General features: G+C 36.0%; 1 protein-coding gene across 4 annotated transcripts in view; it reads left to right on the top strand.

Moving 5' to 3' along the window:
* The window catches only part of PUS7L (pseudouridine synthase 7 like), a 95,548-nt gene that overhangs the window by 66,032 nt on the left and 9,154 nt on the right, over positions 1 to 20,362 (top strand). For 2 of the 4 annotated variants that reach the window (XM_032173755.2, XM_032173751.2), the window contains exon 11: positions 13,779 to 14,620. The exons of the other annotated variants lie outside the window; for them this stretch is intronic. In XM_032173755.2, the coding sequence (XP_032029646.2) occupies positions 13,779 to 13,898 (120 nt within the window). In that variant the 3' untranslated portion in view covers positions 13,899 to 14,620. Of the gene's footprint in view, positions 1 to 13,778; positions 14,621 to 20,362 lie in introns of those variants that run through there. 4 annotated transcript variants of the gene reach the window in all.

Raw genomic sequence — 20,362 nt, 5'->3', positions numbered from 1 at the left:
ATCAAAGAGTTATGTGCACTCCCATGTTTGTTGCAGCAGTGTTCACAATAGCCAAGATTTGGAGGCAACCTAAGTGTCCATCAACAGATAAATGGATAAAGAAAATGTGGTACATATACACAATGGAGTACTATTTAGCCATTGAAAAAAAAAAGACATCCTATCATTTGCAACAATATGGATAGAACTGGAGGTCATTATGCTAAGTGAAATAAGCCAGGCACAGAAAGACAAACATAACATGTTCTTATGCATTGTAGGATCTAAACATCAAAACAATTGAAGTCATGGAGATAGAATATAAGGATGTTTACCAGAGGCTGGGAAGGGTAGTTGGGGTTGAGAGAGAAGTGGGGATGGTTAGTGGGTACAAAAAATATCTAGAAAGGATGAATAAGACCTAGTTATTTGCTAGCACAACACGGTGACTCTAGTCAATAATAATTTAATTGCACACTTAAAATGATTAAAAGAGTATAATTGTATTATTTATAACACAAAGAATAAATTCTTGAGGAGATGGATACCCCATTTTGCATGATGTAATTGCTACACACTGCATGCCTGTATCAAAACATCTCATGTACCCCATATGTATATATGCCTAGTATGTACTGACAAAAATTAAAAGTTAAAAAAAAGAAAAGGGAAGTGAAGAGTTAGAACCAGCCATGGGAAACTCTTCAGAGGGAACATCAAGTTCAAGGCTATTAGCAGGATGTGAGCTTGGCACATTCAAAGAAGAAAAAGGCTAATGTTAGTGGGGCAAGGTGTTACACAATATGAGACAAGATTCAGAAAACCAAATCACGTTGGGTTTTATAAGTCATGGATTCTTTTCTGCATGCAACAAGAAGTGACTGAAAAGTTCACACAACTTACTTAGCATGGGTACTCACGGATGAGGATTTTGTGGCATTACATAGAAAACAAACTAATTGTGCCTATACTGATTTCAAAGACAACGTGGACTCAATAGAGAAATTGTAAGTTATTATCTTCATTATCTGGGGAATTTCTTTAGGCCAATGAATCACCTTGAAGACACTGAATGCTGTCCTTCAGAAGTGTGTGTGAAAGGAGGGTGGGAGGGGGTAATGCCCAGGAGACACTGAGGGTATTGCTCCTTAGAAAAATATTTGAGAAGCCCCCTTATCAGAGGGAAAAGGATGTAATCAGAACATTTGGATCTGGGGTATTTCAAAGCAAAACACTCCCAGATCTTTAGGGAGGGAAGAAAGACAGTGATTCTGTGTCTTTAAGTACTTAACGTGGTAGAGAATGGAAACAGTCCTAGGAGACACTGGGAACCAAGTATTGGCAATTTCAGCGGAGTTTAACCCCTGATGAATCAGCTCATCCTTCCTCATGACCTGCACAGCCTAAGCAGGGGTGTGTGTCACTGCTAGACGTTCGCTATCTGCCAGGCTATAGGACCAACTGTCAACAGCAACACCATGTAGCAGAAAGAAGCAATTGCAGAACCAGCTCCCTTTCTGCTTGAGTGCAAAAGGCAGAATGAACCTCTCTTCTACTGGGTAAAGCCAGGGATTTTGAAAAATTCAGGGACAAGGTGGAGCTCAAAGAAAAACGTTGAACTTACTACCAAAATGGCAGGCACGTGCTTAAGCAATTAATTGGGAAAATAAAAAAGAAGTGACCTAAGGTGTACCCCAAGTTTGTAGAGCAATTTGTAAGTGTGACATATACCACTCATCTCAGGAATATTGCCTTGTCTGGCGGGATGAAAACAAGATTTTTGGTACAAAAAGTTACATAAATCGTTTGAGATTCAGTAGCTCTTTCAGGGTTGCAAAATCAAGCTGGCACCAGAGTCTGTGCTCTTATCCAATAGTATTTTTTTTTTTTGTCTATCCATTAATTAAAAAAAAATTGTTGTAATTTTAAAAAATACTATTGTCTTTATTTGGCATACAGTTTTTATTAAATTTTGGTTTCTGGTTAGTATATTTTATATTCAGTCATTTTCACCATTGTTGAAATAGTAACTAAGGAGTTGGCCAGGTCTGCTGCCTTTGAGAACCCTCTATAAAGACTCTGTATTGTGGCTATCATTATTGTTATTTTTTGCTACTCAAACCTTGTTCTTTCTTTTTTTTTCTAATGGTACCTTGCTTTTGCTCTTTTTATGTTAACTCTGCTTCATTATCTGTATTCTTGACGTGATGAAAATTCAGGTTCATATCTGAGCAGTGGTGGTCATGTGGAATTAGAAAGACCTTTGGGGATTATCTGGTTTCACTTTTCCCATCTCTTTTCTTCAGCTCTCTCTTAGGTCCTATGAGCTGCTCATATCATGTTTTCTTTTACTTAAGTTAGCCAGGTTTGGTTTTTGTCGCTTGTTACTTAAGTATCTGAACTAATACATAAGTCATGACAGGGTCTTCTCTAACTTCCCATTCCTATAAATAAGTCCTCTAGGGAAGTAAGTCCCGCCAGGAAAATACATAGCTAAGCTGATCATGAATGTTAATCATGGTTTTAATAGTGATATGCATTATTCCTGCCCTGTATTTTATGCATTTTCATAAGAAATGTTTTAGTGGAAAAAATATGTTGGTCATAATATAGTAAGGTCTAAATCAAAAGATGCCCAGAGACAATCTTGAACAATATTTCTCACTCTTGTAGTACACAGAGATAATATTCACAGCTCACACTTTGGATAGGAGCCAAAAGAGCAAAGAAGAAGGGTGCAGAGAGATAAAGTGAGCAGGAATTTATTCCAGATGTTTGCTGCCTAAAAGCACCTTAAAGTTTTGGTAAACTTAATTTTAACATAGACACAGAATCCTATCTTTTTTTAATGGTATTTTATACTTGTATTTCCAGTTTGACTTTTTTTTTTTTGAGGCAGAGTCACACTCTGTCCCCCAGGTTGCAGTGCAGTGGTGCAATCTCGGCTCACTGCAACCTCTGCCTTCCAGGTTCAAGTGATTCTCCTGCCTTAGCCTCCTGAGTACTGGGATTACAGGCACCCACCACTATGTCCGGCTGACTTTTGTGTTTTTGGTAAAGATGGGGTTTCACCATGTGGGCCAGGCTGGTCTCGAACTCCTGACCTCAGGTGATCCGCCTACCTCGGCCTCCCTAAGTGCTGGGATTACAGGGATGGGTCACCGCACCTGGCCCAGTTTGACTTTTGACTTTTCAAAATTCCCACAAAATAAATACAGATTATACAATGCAGTTTTTATACTTTGTAAGACTATTTTGTAGTAAGGCTTAACAGTTTTTTTTTTTTCATGAATCATTTATCTTTATTTTTTTATTTTTTTTAAGTTTTTTTAATAGTATAAAAAAGTCTTAAGATTAAAATTTTCTTTTTATAATTTCTTTCAAGGCCAAGAAACACAAGTCTTTTTGAAACTGAATATAATTTTGTTAAACTTTAAATATGAAATAAGCATTAAAAGCAGGAAGTAATATTCTAAAATAAGATTATTTACTAATAGTGTTATTTTTGTCTAAATATAAAATACTTTATTAAAAGTTATAGTTTATTTATTGTGGTTTACATTTTCTTTTATTGACTTTTTGGTTTCTGGTTGGTGTATCCCAGAATCATTTATTTCAAAATATCCTTCAAATAGTAAATAACGACAATTTTAGGACCTATAGTCTAATGTTGGAATTGAATAATTATTTACTATATTCAATAGAAATAAATACTAATCATTATTATATAGCTTAATGAAAGCAGTATTTATAATTTTTATTAAAGTTTATTTTTGAGCTTTTTCTTTAACATAAATGGGACTAAGTAATCTTAATATCTGTGCTTTTTTTTTGCCTCATTATTTTCCTGTTCTTCTATTTTTATTCATCATTCTTATTAGCCAATTCCAACCATTCTTTTTTTTTTTTTTTTTTTGAGACGGAGTCTTGCTCAGTCACCCAGGCCGGAGTGCAGTGGCGCGATTTCGGCTCACTGCCAAGTTCCGCCTCCCGGGTTCACGCCATTCTTCTGCCTCAGCCTCCCGAGTAGCTGGGACTACAGGCGCCCGCCACAACGCCCGGCTAATTTTTTGTATTTTTAGTAGAAACGGGGTTTCACCGTGTTAGCCAGGATGGTCTCGCTCTCTGACCTTGTGATCCACGCATCTCGGCCTCCCAAAGTGCTGGGATTACAGGCCTGAGCCACTACGCCCGGCCAATTCCAACCATTATTATAAATGTTTTTTCTCTTCTAAGAGGTCTTCTAACACTATCCCAGGATAAAGTTCCCTGTCTCTAGCAGTCATCTAACATGGGATCACAGGCTCCTTTGTGATAAGGTTTTTGTTGTCTTATTATTCAGTATTCCATATATTTTACTTCAAACTAGATTGTAAATTCCCTGAAATCAGGGACTGAGGCAGTATAAACAAATAGTTTAGAATCATGGCCTCTATAGCTGTATGCCTTGGGTGAATGTCAGCTCTGTCACTATTTTCTTATGAGCATAGGACTCAATTTCTCTAAGTAGTTTCCTCTTTTGCTTAAAAATACTCTAAAATAAATACCTGCTTTTAGTTTTCTTTTCCTTTTTTTTTTTTTAGACGGAGTCTTGCTCTGTCGCCCAGGCTGGAGTCTATCTCTGCTCACTGCAAGCTCCACCTTCCGGGTTCACGCCATTCTTCTGCCTCAGCCTTCCGAGTAGCTGGGACTACAGGCACCCGCCACCACGCCCAGCTAATTTTTTTGTATTTTTAGTAGAGATGGGTTTTCACCGTGTTAGCCAGGATGGTCTTGATCTCCTGACCTCGTGATCTGCCCGCCTTGGCCTCCCAAAGTGCTGGGATTACAGGCTTGAGCCACAGTGCCCGGCCACCTGCTTTTATTTTTCAATAACAATAAGCATCAGTTTATCCAGAACATTAGCACAATTTATTGGATTTATTTCTGATGATATTCTGTTAAATATATGTTACCCTCAGTTTATAGATGAAGATTCTTTTGCCCAAAGAAACCAAGAACTTCATGAGATGATATTGTAAGAGGTGAAACCAAGGCTTGAACCTAAGGCTATGACCCATGCCAAAGTACTTTGCATACTGAAAATGCTAAATTAGGTGATTAGCTAGCGTAGTGACTCGATTGTAGTGTCAGCTCCTCAGGACTGAGACAGGAGAATTACTTGAGCCCAGGAGTTCGAGGTTGTCATGAGCTATGATTACACCACTGCATTCCAGCCTGGTGACACAGTGAGTCCCTATCTCTAATAATAATAGTAATAAACAATAAATTTAAAATAAATAAATTAGGTGATTGATGAGTTGTCCCTTCTTCAAATCTTTCCCTACTTAGGCTTTCTTACGTGTAGACAGTTGTTAATTTCTTTGAGTTTCTCCCTAGTTTATTGCCAACTCCCCTCTTCCAACCTTAAGGATTTTAAGAATAGGGGAGGGCTAATTATCTATCAGCTACCATTTTATTTCTAATCAAATTCTGAAACTAATTTGAAATTTCCTGCTTGACTTGCAAAGTCAGTCTCTGTTCCTTCATTTTGTGCTTTCCAACCTCATCTTTTCTTAGATCACCTCTCTGTGACTACATGGCTGAGTCACTCTTTCCTGTTCACTGCTCCATTGCTTACTTCCTTTCTCCCCCCAAGCCATTACATCTGTCCTTCCTCACAAAATGTATTTTTTGTCGGTTGAATCTGTTTTTAATTCAAGTCTTCAATCATCCTTCATTGCCTGGAACACTTCTGCTTCTCTGAAATCCCATTTGTGATTTTACCCCTTTACTTTAGATTCTTCTTCTTTTTCTTTTTTTCTTTTAGGAATGTTTTTCTATTTATTTTCTTATAGAATTATCTCTTCATCTGTATTGCTTGTTCAAATGACTATTTTTTTATGCTGGTCATAGCAGAACAAGTTAAAGTTTATCTGTTAATCACATATGTATTAATTAGAGTTCACTCTATAATTTTAACTATGCATGGATGGAAAAATCTATTTCTGCCTCTTTTTATAAATCTAAATTTAAAAACTACCATTTTATATATTTTTTAATGATAATGAAATTTCAGGAGTAAGTAAAATTTGGGTAAGATAGAAATTTCTATGGAAACTCTGGTAGACTTCAATCCTACATTGAGGTACATAAGCAGATTTGGGTGTAAATGAGTTCAGTGTCTGTTAAAAAGCTTGAGCATCTCTGTGTGTTGATGTAGAGAACTAATTATACTGCCTATTCCTGCATACTGATTGCCTTTTTCTCATAGCAGCAATCACAGTGGCTGTTATGACCCAAGGTAGCTCAACCTCTTGGGTTGAAGGGTTTGTCCCCTCAGATCTAGAGCGTAAGAGCAAAACTCCATATTCTCACATGTGAAACCAAATGTCTTATTTCAGGCTTTCAGCAATAATTTAGATTGTGCATTATCCTTTTGAAGACACAAGACTAGTCAGCAACATTTAATTCTACCAAAGTAAAAATGTCATATCAGAGTCTTCATGAAATTGAGCCAACTATTGATTTTAACAGATCCTAATTTGACAATTTTATAATCCTGTATTTGCTAAAACTCTATCATGTTCATAAATTAGCTCAAGAAAGTCTAATATACCTAGAGTTTGGATCCCTGTATCAAGAATTGCCTTATTCTTCATTCTCTTAATTTTTCTTCCAAGTGAAAGGTATCTGAAATTTCATGCCAGTCTCTTGCTATGAGACAAATTCCAGCCCTGGACTAAACACATAGAAAGCCCTAGGCTCACTGAATCTTTAGCTCAATAATTCATTTATATTGTTGATTTCCTATGCCTATTACTAAAGCCACCTACTTGGAATCTGAGCCTTGCTTTTTGGCTTGATTTTCTGATGCGTTGCCCAGAAACTCTAATTTTCAGCCTCTGTCTTCCAGCATGGCTTTAAGTCCTCCCAGATAACTGACCTACCTGATTTCTAATTAGATTCCAAGGAACTTGCCAACTCCAACCGGCCTTTGTTAATGTTCTTGATTTGGATCTTTGCCTGCTTAGATATTCTTTAATCATAGCCTTAACATTTACTCTCTCATAGCCAAATTCTTAGTTCTGTCCCTGAAACTTCCAGCCTTTTTTGTTTCAATCTAAATTCTGGTGAAATATCCTGGTCAGTCATTCAGCAACTTGAACATTATGTATAAGGGAAGAAATATTGTCTTTCTCAACGCATAGCCTTTATAATTTATAATTTAATCACAAGGGTATCACAAGGATTTAGTATACAGATTATTTTGTCACCCAAGTAATAAGCATAGTACCTCATAGGTAGTTTTTCGATCCTCACCCTCCACCCTCAAGTAGGTCCCGGTGTCTGTTGTTCCCTTCTTTGTGTCCATGTGTACTCAATGTTTAGCTCCCACTTATAAGTGAAAATATGCAGTATTTGGTTTTCTGTTCCTGTATTAGTTCACTTAGGATAATGGCCTCCAGCTTCATCCATGTTGTTGAAAAGGACATCATTTAGTTCTTTTTTATGGCTGTGTAGTATTTCATGGTGTATGTGTACCATATTTTCCTTATCCAGTCCACCATTGATGGGCATCTAGGTTGATTCCATGTCTTTGCTACTGTGAATAGAGCTGTGACAAACATATGCATACATGTGTCTTTATGGTAGAACAATTTATATTCCTTTGGGTATATACCCAATGATGGGATTGCTGGGTCAAATGGTAATTTTATGTTAAGTTATTGAAGAAATCACCAAAACACTTTCCACAATGACTGAACTAATTTACATTCCCATGAGCAGCATATAAGCTTTCTCCTTTCTCTGTGACCTCTTCAGCTTCTGTCATTTTTTGACATTTTAATAATAGCCATTCTGACTGGTGTGAGATGAAACCACATCTCACTGTGGTTTTGATTTGCATTTCTCCATAATTAGTGATGTTGAGCATATTTTCACATATTTATTGGCCTCATTTATGGCTTATTTTGAAAAGTGTCTGTTCAAGTCCTTTGCCCGCCTTTTAATGCACCTGTTTGTTTTTTCCTTGTTAGCTTGTTTTAAGTTCCTTATAGATTCTGGATATTAGGCCTTTATTTGGATGCATAGTTTGCAAATAGAGTCTCTCTTTCTGTAGGTTGCCTGTTTACTCTGTTGATACTTTCTTTTGCTGTGCAGAAGCTCTTTAGCTTAATTAGGCCCCGTTTGTCAATTTTTATTTTTGTTGTGATTGCTTTTAGTGTCATCATCATGAAATCTTTGCCAGGTTCTATGTCCAGAATGGTATTTCCTAGTCTATCGTCCAGGGTTCTTATGGTTTTAGGTTTTACATTTAAATCTTTAATCCATCTTGAGTTGATTTTTGTATATGGTGAAAAGGAGGGGTCCAGATTCAATCTTCTGCATATGGCTAGCCAGTTATCCCAGCATTATTTATTGACCAGGGATTTCAGACCCCATTGTTTGTCTTCGTCGACTTTCTCAAAAACAGATGGCTGTAAGTATGTAGCATTGTTTCTGGGCTCCCTATTCTGTTCTATTGGTCTATGTGTCTGTTTTTGACATCAGGTAATGTGATACCTCCAGCTTTGTTCTTTTTGCTTAGAATTGCCTTGATTATTTGGATTTTTTTTTTTTTGGTTCCATATGAGTGTTACCTTCCAAGATCAGACAAGATTAAACACATTCAGGGTGGTATGGCTGTAGACAGGTTCCATATGAATTTTAAAACAATTTTTTTTCTAATTCTATGAAGAATGTCATTGGTAGTTAGATAGGAATAGCATTGAATCGGTAAATTGCTTTGGGCAGTATGGCTATTTTAACAAGATTGATTCTTCCTATCCGTGAGCATAGAATATTTTCCATTTGTTTATATCATCTCTGATTTCTTTGAGCAGTGTATTGAAATTCTTGTTTTAGAGATGTTTCACCTCCCTTGTTAAATGGATTTCTAGGTATTTTATTCTTTTTATGGTTGTTGTAAATGGGATCGCATTACTGATTTGGCTGTCAGCTTGGATGTTGTTGGTGTACAGAAATGCTACTGATTTTTGTACATTAATTTTGTATCCTGAAACTTTGCAAAAGTTGTTTATCAGTTTAATGTGCTTTTGGGCAGAGACTATTGGGTTTTATAGATCTAAAATCATGTCATCTGCAAACAGAGATATTTGACTTCCTCTCTTCCTATTTGGATGCCCTTTATTTCTTTCTCTTGCCTGATTTCTCTGGCTAGGACTTGCAGAAATATGTTAAATAGGGGTGGTGAAATTGGGCATCCTTGTCTTGTTCTGGATGTCAAGGGGAATGCTTCTAGCTTTTGCCCATTCAGTATGATGTTGGCTGTGGGTTTGTTATAGATGGCTCTTATTATTTGGAAGTATGTTCCTTTGATGCCTAGTTTGTTGAGGGTTTTTAACATGAAGGATGTTGAATTTTATCAAAAGCCTTTCTGTACCTATTGAGATGATCATATGGTTTTGTTTGTAGTTCTGTTTGTGTGATGAATCACATTTATTGATTTGCATATGTTGAACCAACCTTGCATCCCAGGGAAAAGCCTACTTGATCATGGTGGATTAGCTTTTCGATGTGCTGCTGGATTTGGTTTGCTAGTATTTTGTTGAGGATTTTTGCATCTATGTTCATCAAGAATATTGGCTTAAAGTTTTCTCGTGTGTGTGTGTGTGTGTGTGTGTCTTTCTGTCTGTCTATCAGGTTTTAGTATCAGGGTGATGCTGGTCTCAAAGAATGAGTTACAGAGCAATCCCTTTTAAATTTTTTGGAATAGTTCCAGTAGGAATAATACCAGCTCTTCTTTATACATCTGATAGAATTTGGCTGTGACTCCATCTGGTCCTGGGCTTTTTCTGGTTGGTAGGGTCTTTATTACTGATTCAATTTTGGAACTCATTATTGGTCTGCTCCAGGATTCAATTTCTTCCTGGTTCAATCATGAGAGGTTATATGTTTCTAGGAATTTATTCATTTCTTCTAGGGTTCTAGTTTGTGTGCATGGAGATGTTAGTTGTCCCTGAGATTTTTTTGTATTTCTGTGGTGTCAGTGATAATGTCCCCTTTGTCACTTCTCATTATGTTTATTTGGATCTTCTTTCTCTTTTTTTTTCTATTAGTCTAGTATGAACAGTCTATGTATTTTATTTATTCTTTTAAATAATGAACAAACTAAACTTGTTAATCTTTTATATGGGTTTTCATAGCTCAATTCCATTCAGTTCAGCTCTGGTTTTGGTTATTTCTTGTTTTCTGTTAGCTTTGGAGTTGGTTTGCTCTTGTTTCTTTAGTTTCTCTAGATGTGATGTTAGGTTGCTAATTTGAGATCTTTCTAATTCTTTGATGTGGGCATTTAACACTATAAACTTCCCTCTTAACACTGCATCAGCTGTATTCCAGAGATTCTGGTATTTTGTATCTTTGCTCTTATTAGTTTCAAACCATTTCTTGATTTCTGCCTTAATTTCATTGCTTACCCAAAAGTAATTCAGGAGCAAGTCGTTTAGTTTCCATGTGATTGTATGATTTTGAGCAATTTTCTTAATATTTATTTCAATTTTTATTGTACTGTTGTCCAAGAGTGTGATTGGTATGATTTCAGTTTTTTTGAATTTGATAAGGATTGCTTTATGGTTGGGCATGTGGTCAATTTTAGATCATCTGCCAAGTGCAAATGAGAAGAATGTATATTCTGTTGTTTTTGAATAGAGAGTTCTGTAGATGTCTATTAGGTCCATTTGGTCAAGTGTCAAGTTCAGGTCCTAAATATCTTTGTTAGTTTTCTGCCTTGATGATCTTTCTGATACAATCAGTGGGCTGTTGAAGTCTCCCTCTGTTATTGTGTGGTTATCTAAATCTCTTTCTAGGTCTCTAAGAACTTGCTTTATGAATCTGGGTGCTCCTGTGTTGAATGCATATATATTTAGGAGAGTTAGGTCTTCTTGTTGAATTGAACCCTTTACTATTATGCAATGCCTTTCTTTGTTTATCTTTTAAAATTTTTGTTGGTTTAAAGTCTGTTTTGTTTGAAACTAGAATAGCAATGCCTGCTTTTTTTTTCTGTTTTTCATTTGCTTAATGGATTTTTCTCCATCCATTTATTTTCATCCTGTGGGTATCATTGCATGTGAGATGGGTCTTTTAAAGATAGCATACAGTTGGGTTTTGCTTCATTATTCAACTCACCACTCTATGCCTTTTAATTGGGGCATTTAGTCTATTTACATATAAGGTTAATATTGACATATGCAAATTTGATCCTGGTATGTTGTTAGCTGGTTATTATGCAAACTTGTTTGTATGGTTGCTTTATAGTGTCAGTGGTCTATGTATTTAGGTGAATTTTTTTGGTGGTCGGTGTTGGTCTTTCTTTTCCATGTTACTCCCTTCAGAACCTCTTGTAAGGCAGGTCTGGTAGTCAAATACTCTTAGCATTTGCTTGCCTGAAAAGTATTTATTTATCCTTCGCTTATGAATTCTGTTTCTCTTTAAATATAAAAATGCAATACCCTAGGAGGGACATGTTTTATTTATATGTGTATGAATAAATTGGCACAAGAAATAGTACAAAGAATTTTAACATATGCCCATTAAATAAATGAATGAATGGTTCAACTAGCCACATTATTGGCTTTCCATTATGATTTTTGGACCTGATTATTTTATTTATACATATCTATCTAGTTTATGTCCTCAAAGGTTATGATGGAATTAAATTATTGGCCAATTGATAACCAAGTAATTTAAAGACTCATATCTGATCGGAATGTCATGTGCAGGGTTTAACTTTTGAGTATAGTTCCAAAGTAGTTTTCTTCTCGAATAGGTTTGCTGCTTTTTCTGTAGCTAGTAGTAGTAACTCCAGCTTTGCAGTATTTGATATCAGATATAAATATAAATTCATTGCCATTATAAAGCTTGTAAATACTGTGCAAGAATGTTTATCTATACAGAAACTTTTAATAGGACCTACATGCTAGAGAGGGATCTTTGTATTTGGCACTTATGTCCAAGGAAATTAGCTGGTACAATACCACATATCGGGTATGGCAATGTTCAGTTTTCAGTACCAGAAACCCAAAATACTGGTGAGTTAAATGAGAGTAATTTATTTACATCTCAGGTAAAATTCCAAAATAGGCAGTACAATGCTGGTAAGAAATATCTGTTCCACAATGTTCTTGGGAAACAGATTCCTCCTCCCTTTTTGTTTGGCAATGTGTAGATTTCCATTCCTAGCGTCTACTTATGGTCCTAGTTCACTGCTCCATTCACGTTTTCTAAGGCCGGGGGGCGGTGGCGGGGGGGTGGGGGAAATTGATCAAAAAAGGAGGAAAATATGTGGGCCAACTACTTTTACAGAAAGGTTTTGCTTATATGTTCTTGCTAGAATCCAGTCACATGCTGCTTGAAGATGCAATGGAAGCTAGGAAATGCAGTTCTTATTCTGGGTGTCTATGGGTCTAACTAAAAAGCCAAGAGTTCTTTATTATGGAAAAGGAGAAGAACTATTGGGGGAAATGAGGAGTCTGTACCACCACCGTATGAGAGTTACTTTAGGTTAAAGATGCTCTGAAAATTAAAATGGAAATACTAAGTCATTGGAGAATATCTTAAGGTAGTCATTGGAATTTTTTAATATAAAAATCACAATGTGTTCACATCTTATAACTTGCCATGTGCCCTGTCAACTTAGTAAATTAAATATACTTGGAATAAGGGACAGAAAAATAAGTAAATAGTAAAAATAACATTATCCATATGTCCTAATAATGTATTTATCAAAGCAGGTCAGGTATAAAGAATATGAATTGTTCAAAATTATCTGAAATTGAAATAAAACTCCTTAATAAAATAGAACTTCAGTAGTTTTATATCCCCCATATCATTGCTTTGAGTGTAGAAAAAAGAACAGTACACTTCACTGAAACAAAGGAGATGAACTAGAAATCCTGACAAGCATCATTTAACAGAAGGTGGGGGCTGGTTGGGCTAGCATCAAAAAAAATTAGGAAGACATGCAAATGTTGCAGAACAAAAACTTTGTGATAAATACTGAATATAACTATGTTATCTTTTGAAAGTCTCGGTTATTTTCATATCGAATATGAATAAATTTTAAAAATGAGGAAGAAATATCTAGAAACATATTTCATGCCAGTTTAAAGAAAATATTAATTCAACAATGTTCCAACTTCAGTGGTCTCTTAAATCATTATTTGTATCACTTGTTTTTCACAACTTTCTCCTTTTTTGCACCTGCACTTGCAAGATATGAAAGATGTGCTACTCTTCCTCCCACAAAAAAACCCACTTTATTCAATTTATACCTTACTTTGTGAAGGAAAGCTTAGTGTTCCTAGAACTTCTGCTCTTGAAAGGATTGAATTTTCTAATGTTACATTCAAACAAATGTCATTTATTAAATAGTTATATTTCCTCATTAATGTTAGCATTTTTCTCATCTACCTGCTATGAAATTGTAACCAAAATAAAACTTTAGAGACAGTGTGAGGCATCTACTGCCCACTCTTTTCCTTTCTTTGCGTTTGAGAGTAGCTGTGTTTTAGAATAAGGGGGATGATTATACAAAAGAGGTCTTTCTTGGTCTATTCCTTAAATGTAGCTAGGAATTTAAAATAATATTGACATATATTTTGTAGCACGCAAATATCTTTTGGTCGTTAACATTCTGTGCAATAAAATTAGGTCCCTCCCCCGGTCCCCACCCTCACTCAAACTATCCTTTTCTCTTTCTAATTAAGTTTAAATGAGTTGGAAGTTATTCATCCTTCTTCTTTCCTTTGGGTTACCAGGGCGATGGGATGCAGATATCCAACAGTCATGGAGATGCTGACAATGCCAAGAGAATGTATTCCCTTTACATTTGTTTAGTGAGAGGTCTCAAAAAATTAAGGGCAGGAGGTGATTGTTAGAAGAGTGAAGAGCAGGAGTGGATTCAGGTTTTGTGAGGCCTGAGATTTATTTAATATGGGAGAGAGGAGGTTCCTGTTTAAGAATAAAAATACAAAATATCTTTACAAGCTTACAAAAATAATCATGCAACCATGGTGGCCTATGCAAAGGAGAGGCCCCGAAATGTTTACCGTCACAGAAAGTCCGCATCTGGTCCAGTGTTCAGATGGATTTTGTGCAGATTTTTCCCATTGATTTATCTTATACTTCACCTGGTCCCCCTTTTGACTCACTAGACTTTTTTGGGCAAAACAATGGGTTTGTTAAATGACAGAATAGAAGTTGGGCAGTGCAGCCCAATTCTTCATGATTCCTGTACAGCCTGTTTCAGCCTATGTGCCGGAACCCAGAGGCTGCCCTTTTGTTTTTTTCTAGCAAGAGATAATACAAAGTTAACCAGGAAGGGGAATGATTAACGAATAAATTTTGCCTTGTAAAGAATCATGTTAGATGATACCCATTTATCCTATGCATATTTATTATCCATTATAAACAAAGTATTTCAAGTAGAATTCCAAATGCCATGATATCTAAGACAATAATCCTATAACTTCTATGAATTTTTCATAAGCTAAGTTAGGAAATAGAAAGTTGGGTGTTTTTGTGTATGTGAATATAAATGATAATTTCATCAGTAAAGCGGGCAAGTATTATTACTTAAAAAAATTCCTGACACTTTATATTTACAGGCTACTAATAAATAGTTTAACTATAAAGTAACAAGCTTCATCTTTAGCTAAACACAGTCATATTTTGAAATAAATATGTTTCTTCTTTAAAATGGAGTTGTTTTTGAAAGTGATATGCTTATGCATTTATTCCAATATTATTGACTTTTTTTTTGGGATTTCCCACGTAATTTGTTTTATACATAAATATATGTATGCATGTATGTATAAATAAAATGTAAATATGTGTTTTATCTCTTGTGTGTCCTATATGAATATACATGCACACACATACACATACATTCATGCACAAAGTTTTATCCTCTGCATGACCTATATATGTAAAACTACAAAATATACTGCTGTGGTTTTGTATTTATTTTTGTGTGCAGATATAAGAGTAAAATAAGGGAAATAACATAAACATGGATATGGGACATCCTCAATATTGTTACAATGTTGTAATTTGTAATTGTAAGGTGTAATTTCTCCATATTAATCTATAATTAAATGTAATGCCAAGTCTTGTTTTTGGAATATTTTACTTTAGAATTTGAAAGCTTAAAAAGACATTTTATAGTGCATTTAGAAAAAATGTATAAGAAATATTAAGAAAATGTTTCAAAAAATAATAACCAAGGAATTTATCCTATCATTGACATATATTTTAATATGTAAGACTTCAGCAACGAACATGTTCTATATTAACATATACTATGTAATCAATTTAGTATTGTACCAGTGTCAGATTGTACAATTAAAAATAAGCCAAAATATCTATAATGATTTAGTGGGTGGATATGGTGGCATGGAAAGTCATTGAGCAAGGTCACATAATAATAACAGCATTTACTGGTTACTCACTGTGTTCCAGGTGCTGCTGTAATCACTTGACATATATTATTTAATCTCCACAGTAAACTTAGGAGGTTGCATTAGTCTTATTTTGTAGATTTGGAAACTAAGACATAGAGATTATGCAAATTGCCAAAGATCATATCGGTGGTAAGTGAAACAGGCAGATTTTTAAAAATGTTTAATTTTTAATTTTTCTTTCCTTGTCTTATGGTGTTAGTAACAGGCAGGTTTTGAATCTAGGCAGTCTGGTTCTCAATTCAAGCTCTTAGCCACCATGTATTGTTGTTCACAATGCCCCTTATCCATTTTGGATGCTGATTATTTTAAAACATGGTTAGTATCATAGGCAAAAATTTAAAAAATGTTTTTAATTTTTAATTGAATTTTTTTAGTAATGGGATTGAACTTTTAAAATTATTATATATTTATATTTCTTTTTTGGTGAATTGTCTGTTCCCACTGATATGTTCAAACTTTTCTTATGATTTGTAAGAATTCTTCATATAGTAAGGATATTAACTTTTTATCTGTCGTACAGATGGCTTTAGCCAAACTGGGCTTTACTTATTTTCCCCAAATGGCATATTGTGTCTTATCCCTGGTTCATCTATTATACTGTTTTCTCTCTTTCTGAAACATGTTTTTCCTGTGTAACCTGTACTGTGCAGGATCTCAGTTTAAACATCTCTTAGTAAAGCATTGCCTGAACTGAACAGAGAGGCACTTCTGCTAGGCAAGTAAAATGCCCTGTGTTTCCCCTCTCTGAAACACAAATCATACCTATATTTATTAATCCAAAATTTATCCATCCTAATAGAAGGCAAATTACCTGAGAATCACCATCTCGTCAATCTTGTACACCTCTACAACTGGGGCAGAGCTTGGTACTCAAAATTGGCGAATAATATGAATAGCCATTTAGAAATATGTATGAAAAGCCTAACCTTTAACTCAGCAATTTCAGTTCCACAAGATTTTTAAAATAAATAATTGGACAAGTGTACAAAGATGTACATATAAAGTGGCTTGTTTCTTCACAGTTACAATACTAGAAGATATGAACCATGACAATTTCTAACAACAAGGAATTGATAAATAGGTTGTGGTTCTTCCTGGTTCAACCTTGGGAGATTGTATGTTTCCAGGGATTTATTCATTGTGTCTAGGATTTCTAGTTTGTGCACACAGAGATGTTCATAGTTATCTCTGATGATCTCTTTATATTTCTGTGGTATCAGTTTTAATGTACCCTTATCATTTTGGATTGTGCTTATTTGAATCTTCTCTCATTTTTTCTTAGTTAAACTAGCTACTAGTCTATTGATTTTATTTATCTTTTCAAAGAACCATCTTTTAATTTTGTTGATCCTTTGTATCATTTTTTTGGTCTCAATTTCATTTAGTTCTGTTTTGATCTTTGTTATTTATTTTCTTCTTCTAGCTTTGGGTTTGGTTTGTTCTTGCATTTCTAGTTCCTTGTTAGGTTGTTAATTTGAGATCTTTCTATATTTTTAATATAGGGGTTTAATGCCATAAAAATTTCTCTTAGCACTGGTTTTGTTAAATCCAAGAGGTTTTGGTATGTTGCATCTCTGTCTGACTTAATTTCATTATTTACTCAAAAATCATTCAGGATCAAGTTGTTTAGTTTCCATGTACTTGTGTATTTTTGAGAGTTCCTCTTGGTATTGATTTCTAATTTTATTCCACTGTGGTCCAAGATGGTGCTTGATAGGATTTTGATTTTTTAATATTTATTGAGATTTACTTTGTGGCCAAGCGTATGGTCAGTTTTGGAGATTGTTCCTTGCTCAGATGAGAGAAATGTATATTCTGTGTTTGTTAGGTAGAGTGTTCTGCAAATGTCTATTAGTTCTTTTTTGTCCAGAGTCCAACTTAAGTCCAGAGTTTCTTTGTTGACTTTCTGACTTGATTACCTGTTTTGTGTTGCTAGTAGGGTGTTGAAGTCCCCACTATTTTTGTGTTTCTGTCAGCCTTTTTTCTTAGGTCTGGTAGTATTTATTTTACGAATCTGGGTGCTCCAGTGTTGGGTGCTATTTATTAACGATCGTTAAATCTTCTTGCTTTATTTAATCCTTTATCATTATATAATATCCCTTTTCTCTTATTTTCCTGTTGTTGGTTAAAAGTCTGTTTTATCCAGTATAAAAATGGCTGCTTGGGTTGCTTTTTTTTTTTTTTTCCATTTGTGTGATGTATCCTTTTCTACTCCCTTGAGTCTGTCTTTAGTTATTTGGGAGGTCCCTTGTAGGCAGTAGATAGTTGGGTCATTTTTTTTTTTAATCAAATTTGCCACTCTATATTTTAAGTGGAGTATATAGGCCATTTACGCTCAAGGTTAATATTGATATGTGAGGTTTTTTTTCTTCCGGTCATAGTTTTGTTAGCTAGTTGCTTTGGTCTAAACTGTGTAATTACTTTATGGGATCTGTGAACTTTCTACTTATGTGTGCCTTTATTATGGCAAATATCACCTTTTCATTTCCATGTTTAGAACTCCTTTGACCATTTCTTATAGAACCTGTCTAGTGGTGACAAATCCCTTAGCATTTGCTCATTTGGGAAATACTTCATTTCTTCTTCATTTATGAATCTTAGCTTGGCAGGATATAAAATTCTTGACTAGCATTTTTTTTTTTCTTTTAAGAGCTTAAAGATAAGCCACCAATCTTTTCTGATTTGTAAGGTTTCTACTGAAAAGCCTGCTGTTAGTCTGATGAGATTTCCTTTGTAAGTGATTTGATGCTTCTGTCTACCTGCCTTTAAGATTTGCTTTTTCATGTTGACCTTGAATAGTCTAATGACCACATGGCTTTATGATATTCATCATGTAGGCTATCTTGAAGATATTCCTTGCATTTCTTAAATCTGGATGTCTACATCTGTAGTCAGATCAGGGAAATTTTCCTGAATTATTCCCTCAAATATGTTTTCCAAACCTCTTTTTCTTCTTTTCCCTCAGGAATGCCTAAAAGTTGTAAGTTTGATCACTTTACATAATCCCATATTTCTCAAAGTCTTTGTTCACTTTTAAAAATTCTGTTTTCTTTATTTGTGTCTAACTGTGTTAATTTGAAAGACAGGTCTTCAAACTCTGAAATTCTTTCTTCTGCTTGGTGTAGTCTTGTTAAAACTTTCAATTGTATTGTGAAATTCCTTCAGTGTATTTTATATTTCCAGAAGTTCTGTTTTTCAATAAAACATAACTGCTTTTTTTCAGTAAAACAGAACTCCTGATCTGTTTTTCTGCCTTTTTGTGTTATTTTTCAACTTTCACTTAGATCTCACTGAACTTGCTTACAACCCATACCTTAAATTATTTATCTGTCATTTCAAAGTTTTCATTTTGGTTAGGACCCATTGCTAGAGAGCTGGTGTGGTCCTTTGGGGGTATCACAACACTTTGTTTCTTCACAGTGCTGGAGTTCTTGTGCTGGTTCCTTCTTATCTGTAGAAACTGTCACTTTTTATTTTTGAATTTACTTTCATTTGGGTGAGTTTTTTTCTTCTCTCGTTGAGGGTGCGACTGTTGTATATGCTGGCTTTTCTTCTATGTGGTTTTAGGCGGCCAAATCTCTTTGAATTAGTTGGTTATAGATAGTGTGGTGGTTTTCTCTAATGCTAGCTGTTTGTAGGTTGTAGTAGCAGTGTGCTGTATGTGTGATCAGGTTCACTGTTTCTAACAAAGATAGAGAGAGCCATATTTTGTTCTCCAGCATTTGGGAGCCATGTTTTGTTCTCCAGCACCTCTGTCAGCAGGAATTACATTGGGTTGGGCAGTTCACCAAGCATGCCAGTAGGTGGTGCTTGTGAGTGACAGCTGGCTGTTGTACACTAATGTCAGAAGTTGTGATGGACAGTATGGTTTGACTTCCCAGCCAATAGATGGTGCTTGTAGGCAAGATGAAGTTACAGTGATGGTAATGGCTTTTTTTTTTTTTTTTTTGAGGCAGAGTCTTGCTCTGTCACCCAGGCTGGAGTGCAGTGGTGCGATCCTGGCTCGCTGCAACCTCTGCCTCCTGGGTTCAAGCAATTCTCCTGCCTCAGCCTCCAGAGTAGCTGGGATTACAGGCGCCTACCACCATGCCTGGCTAATTTTTGTATTTTTAGTAAAGATGGGGTTTCACCATATTGGTCAGGCTGGTCTTGAACTTCTGACCTCAGGTGATCCACTCACCTTGACCTCCCAAAGTGCTGGGATTACAGGCATGAGCCACTGTGCCCAGCTGGTAGTGGAATTTATACTTGGCCTTTGTTGATAGGGGAAGTGCTGGGGTGTCCCTGGCGATGGGTGGGGTGTATGGCTCTCAGGGGTCACTCCCCATACTCTGCTGCCAAGGCAGCTAGAGGCAGCAAAGCTGGACACTGCTGGGTCAGGCTGGTTCAGGCTCTCTAGGGCAGGTACAGGTGCTGACCTTGGTGAAGTTCTGGGGCAGCTCTCAGGCCACTGGGACAACCCTCTAGGGAAGCGCAGAAGCAACTCTCCTGTGCCACAGAGCCAGCTCAGAGGAAGAGGGGTGGCCTAGGGTTTTCAGCACAGTAGGGAGTTGTGGGGCCTACCCAGCTCCCACACCCTGATCTGGTGGGTCTTCCTCCTCTCAGTGTCTGGCTCTGGCAACAGGCCCAACCAGTTAGGCTACTTCCAAGTCATCTATGCCCAGATCACTGAGCCATTCCAGGCATTCCAGAGTATAATATTCCCTGTGGCAGAAAGTAAGGCTATCAGGCCAGACACATTCCAGGTCTTGTGAAAGGAGGGGTATCCAACTCCTGCGTCATGACATGGACCTGCACTAAACTCTTCTCTGTGTTCTGACAGTGGGGGCTCCTCTCCTGCTAAAGATCAGGCTACTAGTCTCATCTTCATACCCCTAGGC

The sequence above is a fragment of the Hylobates moloch genome, unplaced genomic scaffold (genome assembly GCF_009828535.3).
Source record: "Hylobates moloch isolate HMO894 unplaced genomic scaffold, HMol_V3 SCAFFOLD_13, whole genome shotgun sequence".
NCBI classification, from domain to species: Eukaryota; Metazoa; Chordata; class Mammalia; order Primates; family Hylobatidae; genus Hylobates; species Hylobates moloch.
The sequence above is the reverse complement of the archived record's forward strand: the minus strand, read 5'-3'. Positions and strand labels throughout refer to the sequence as shown.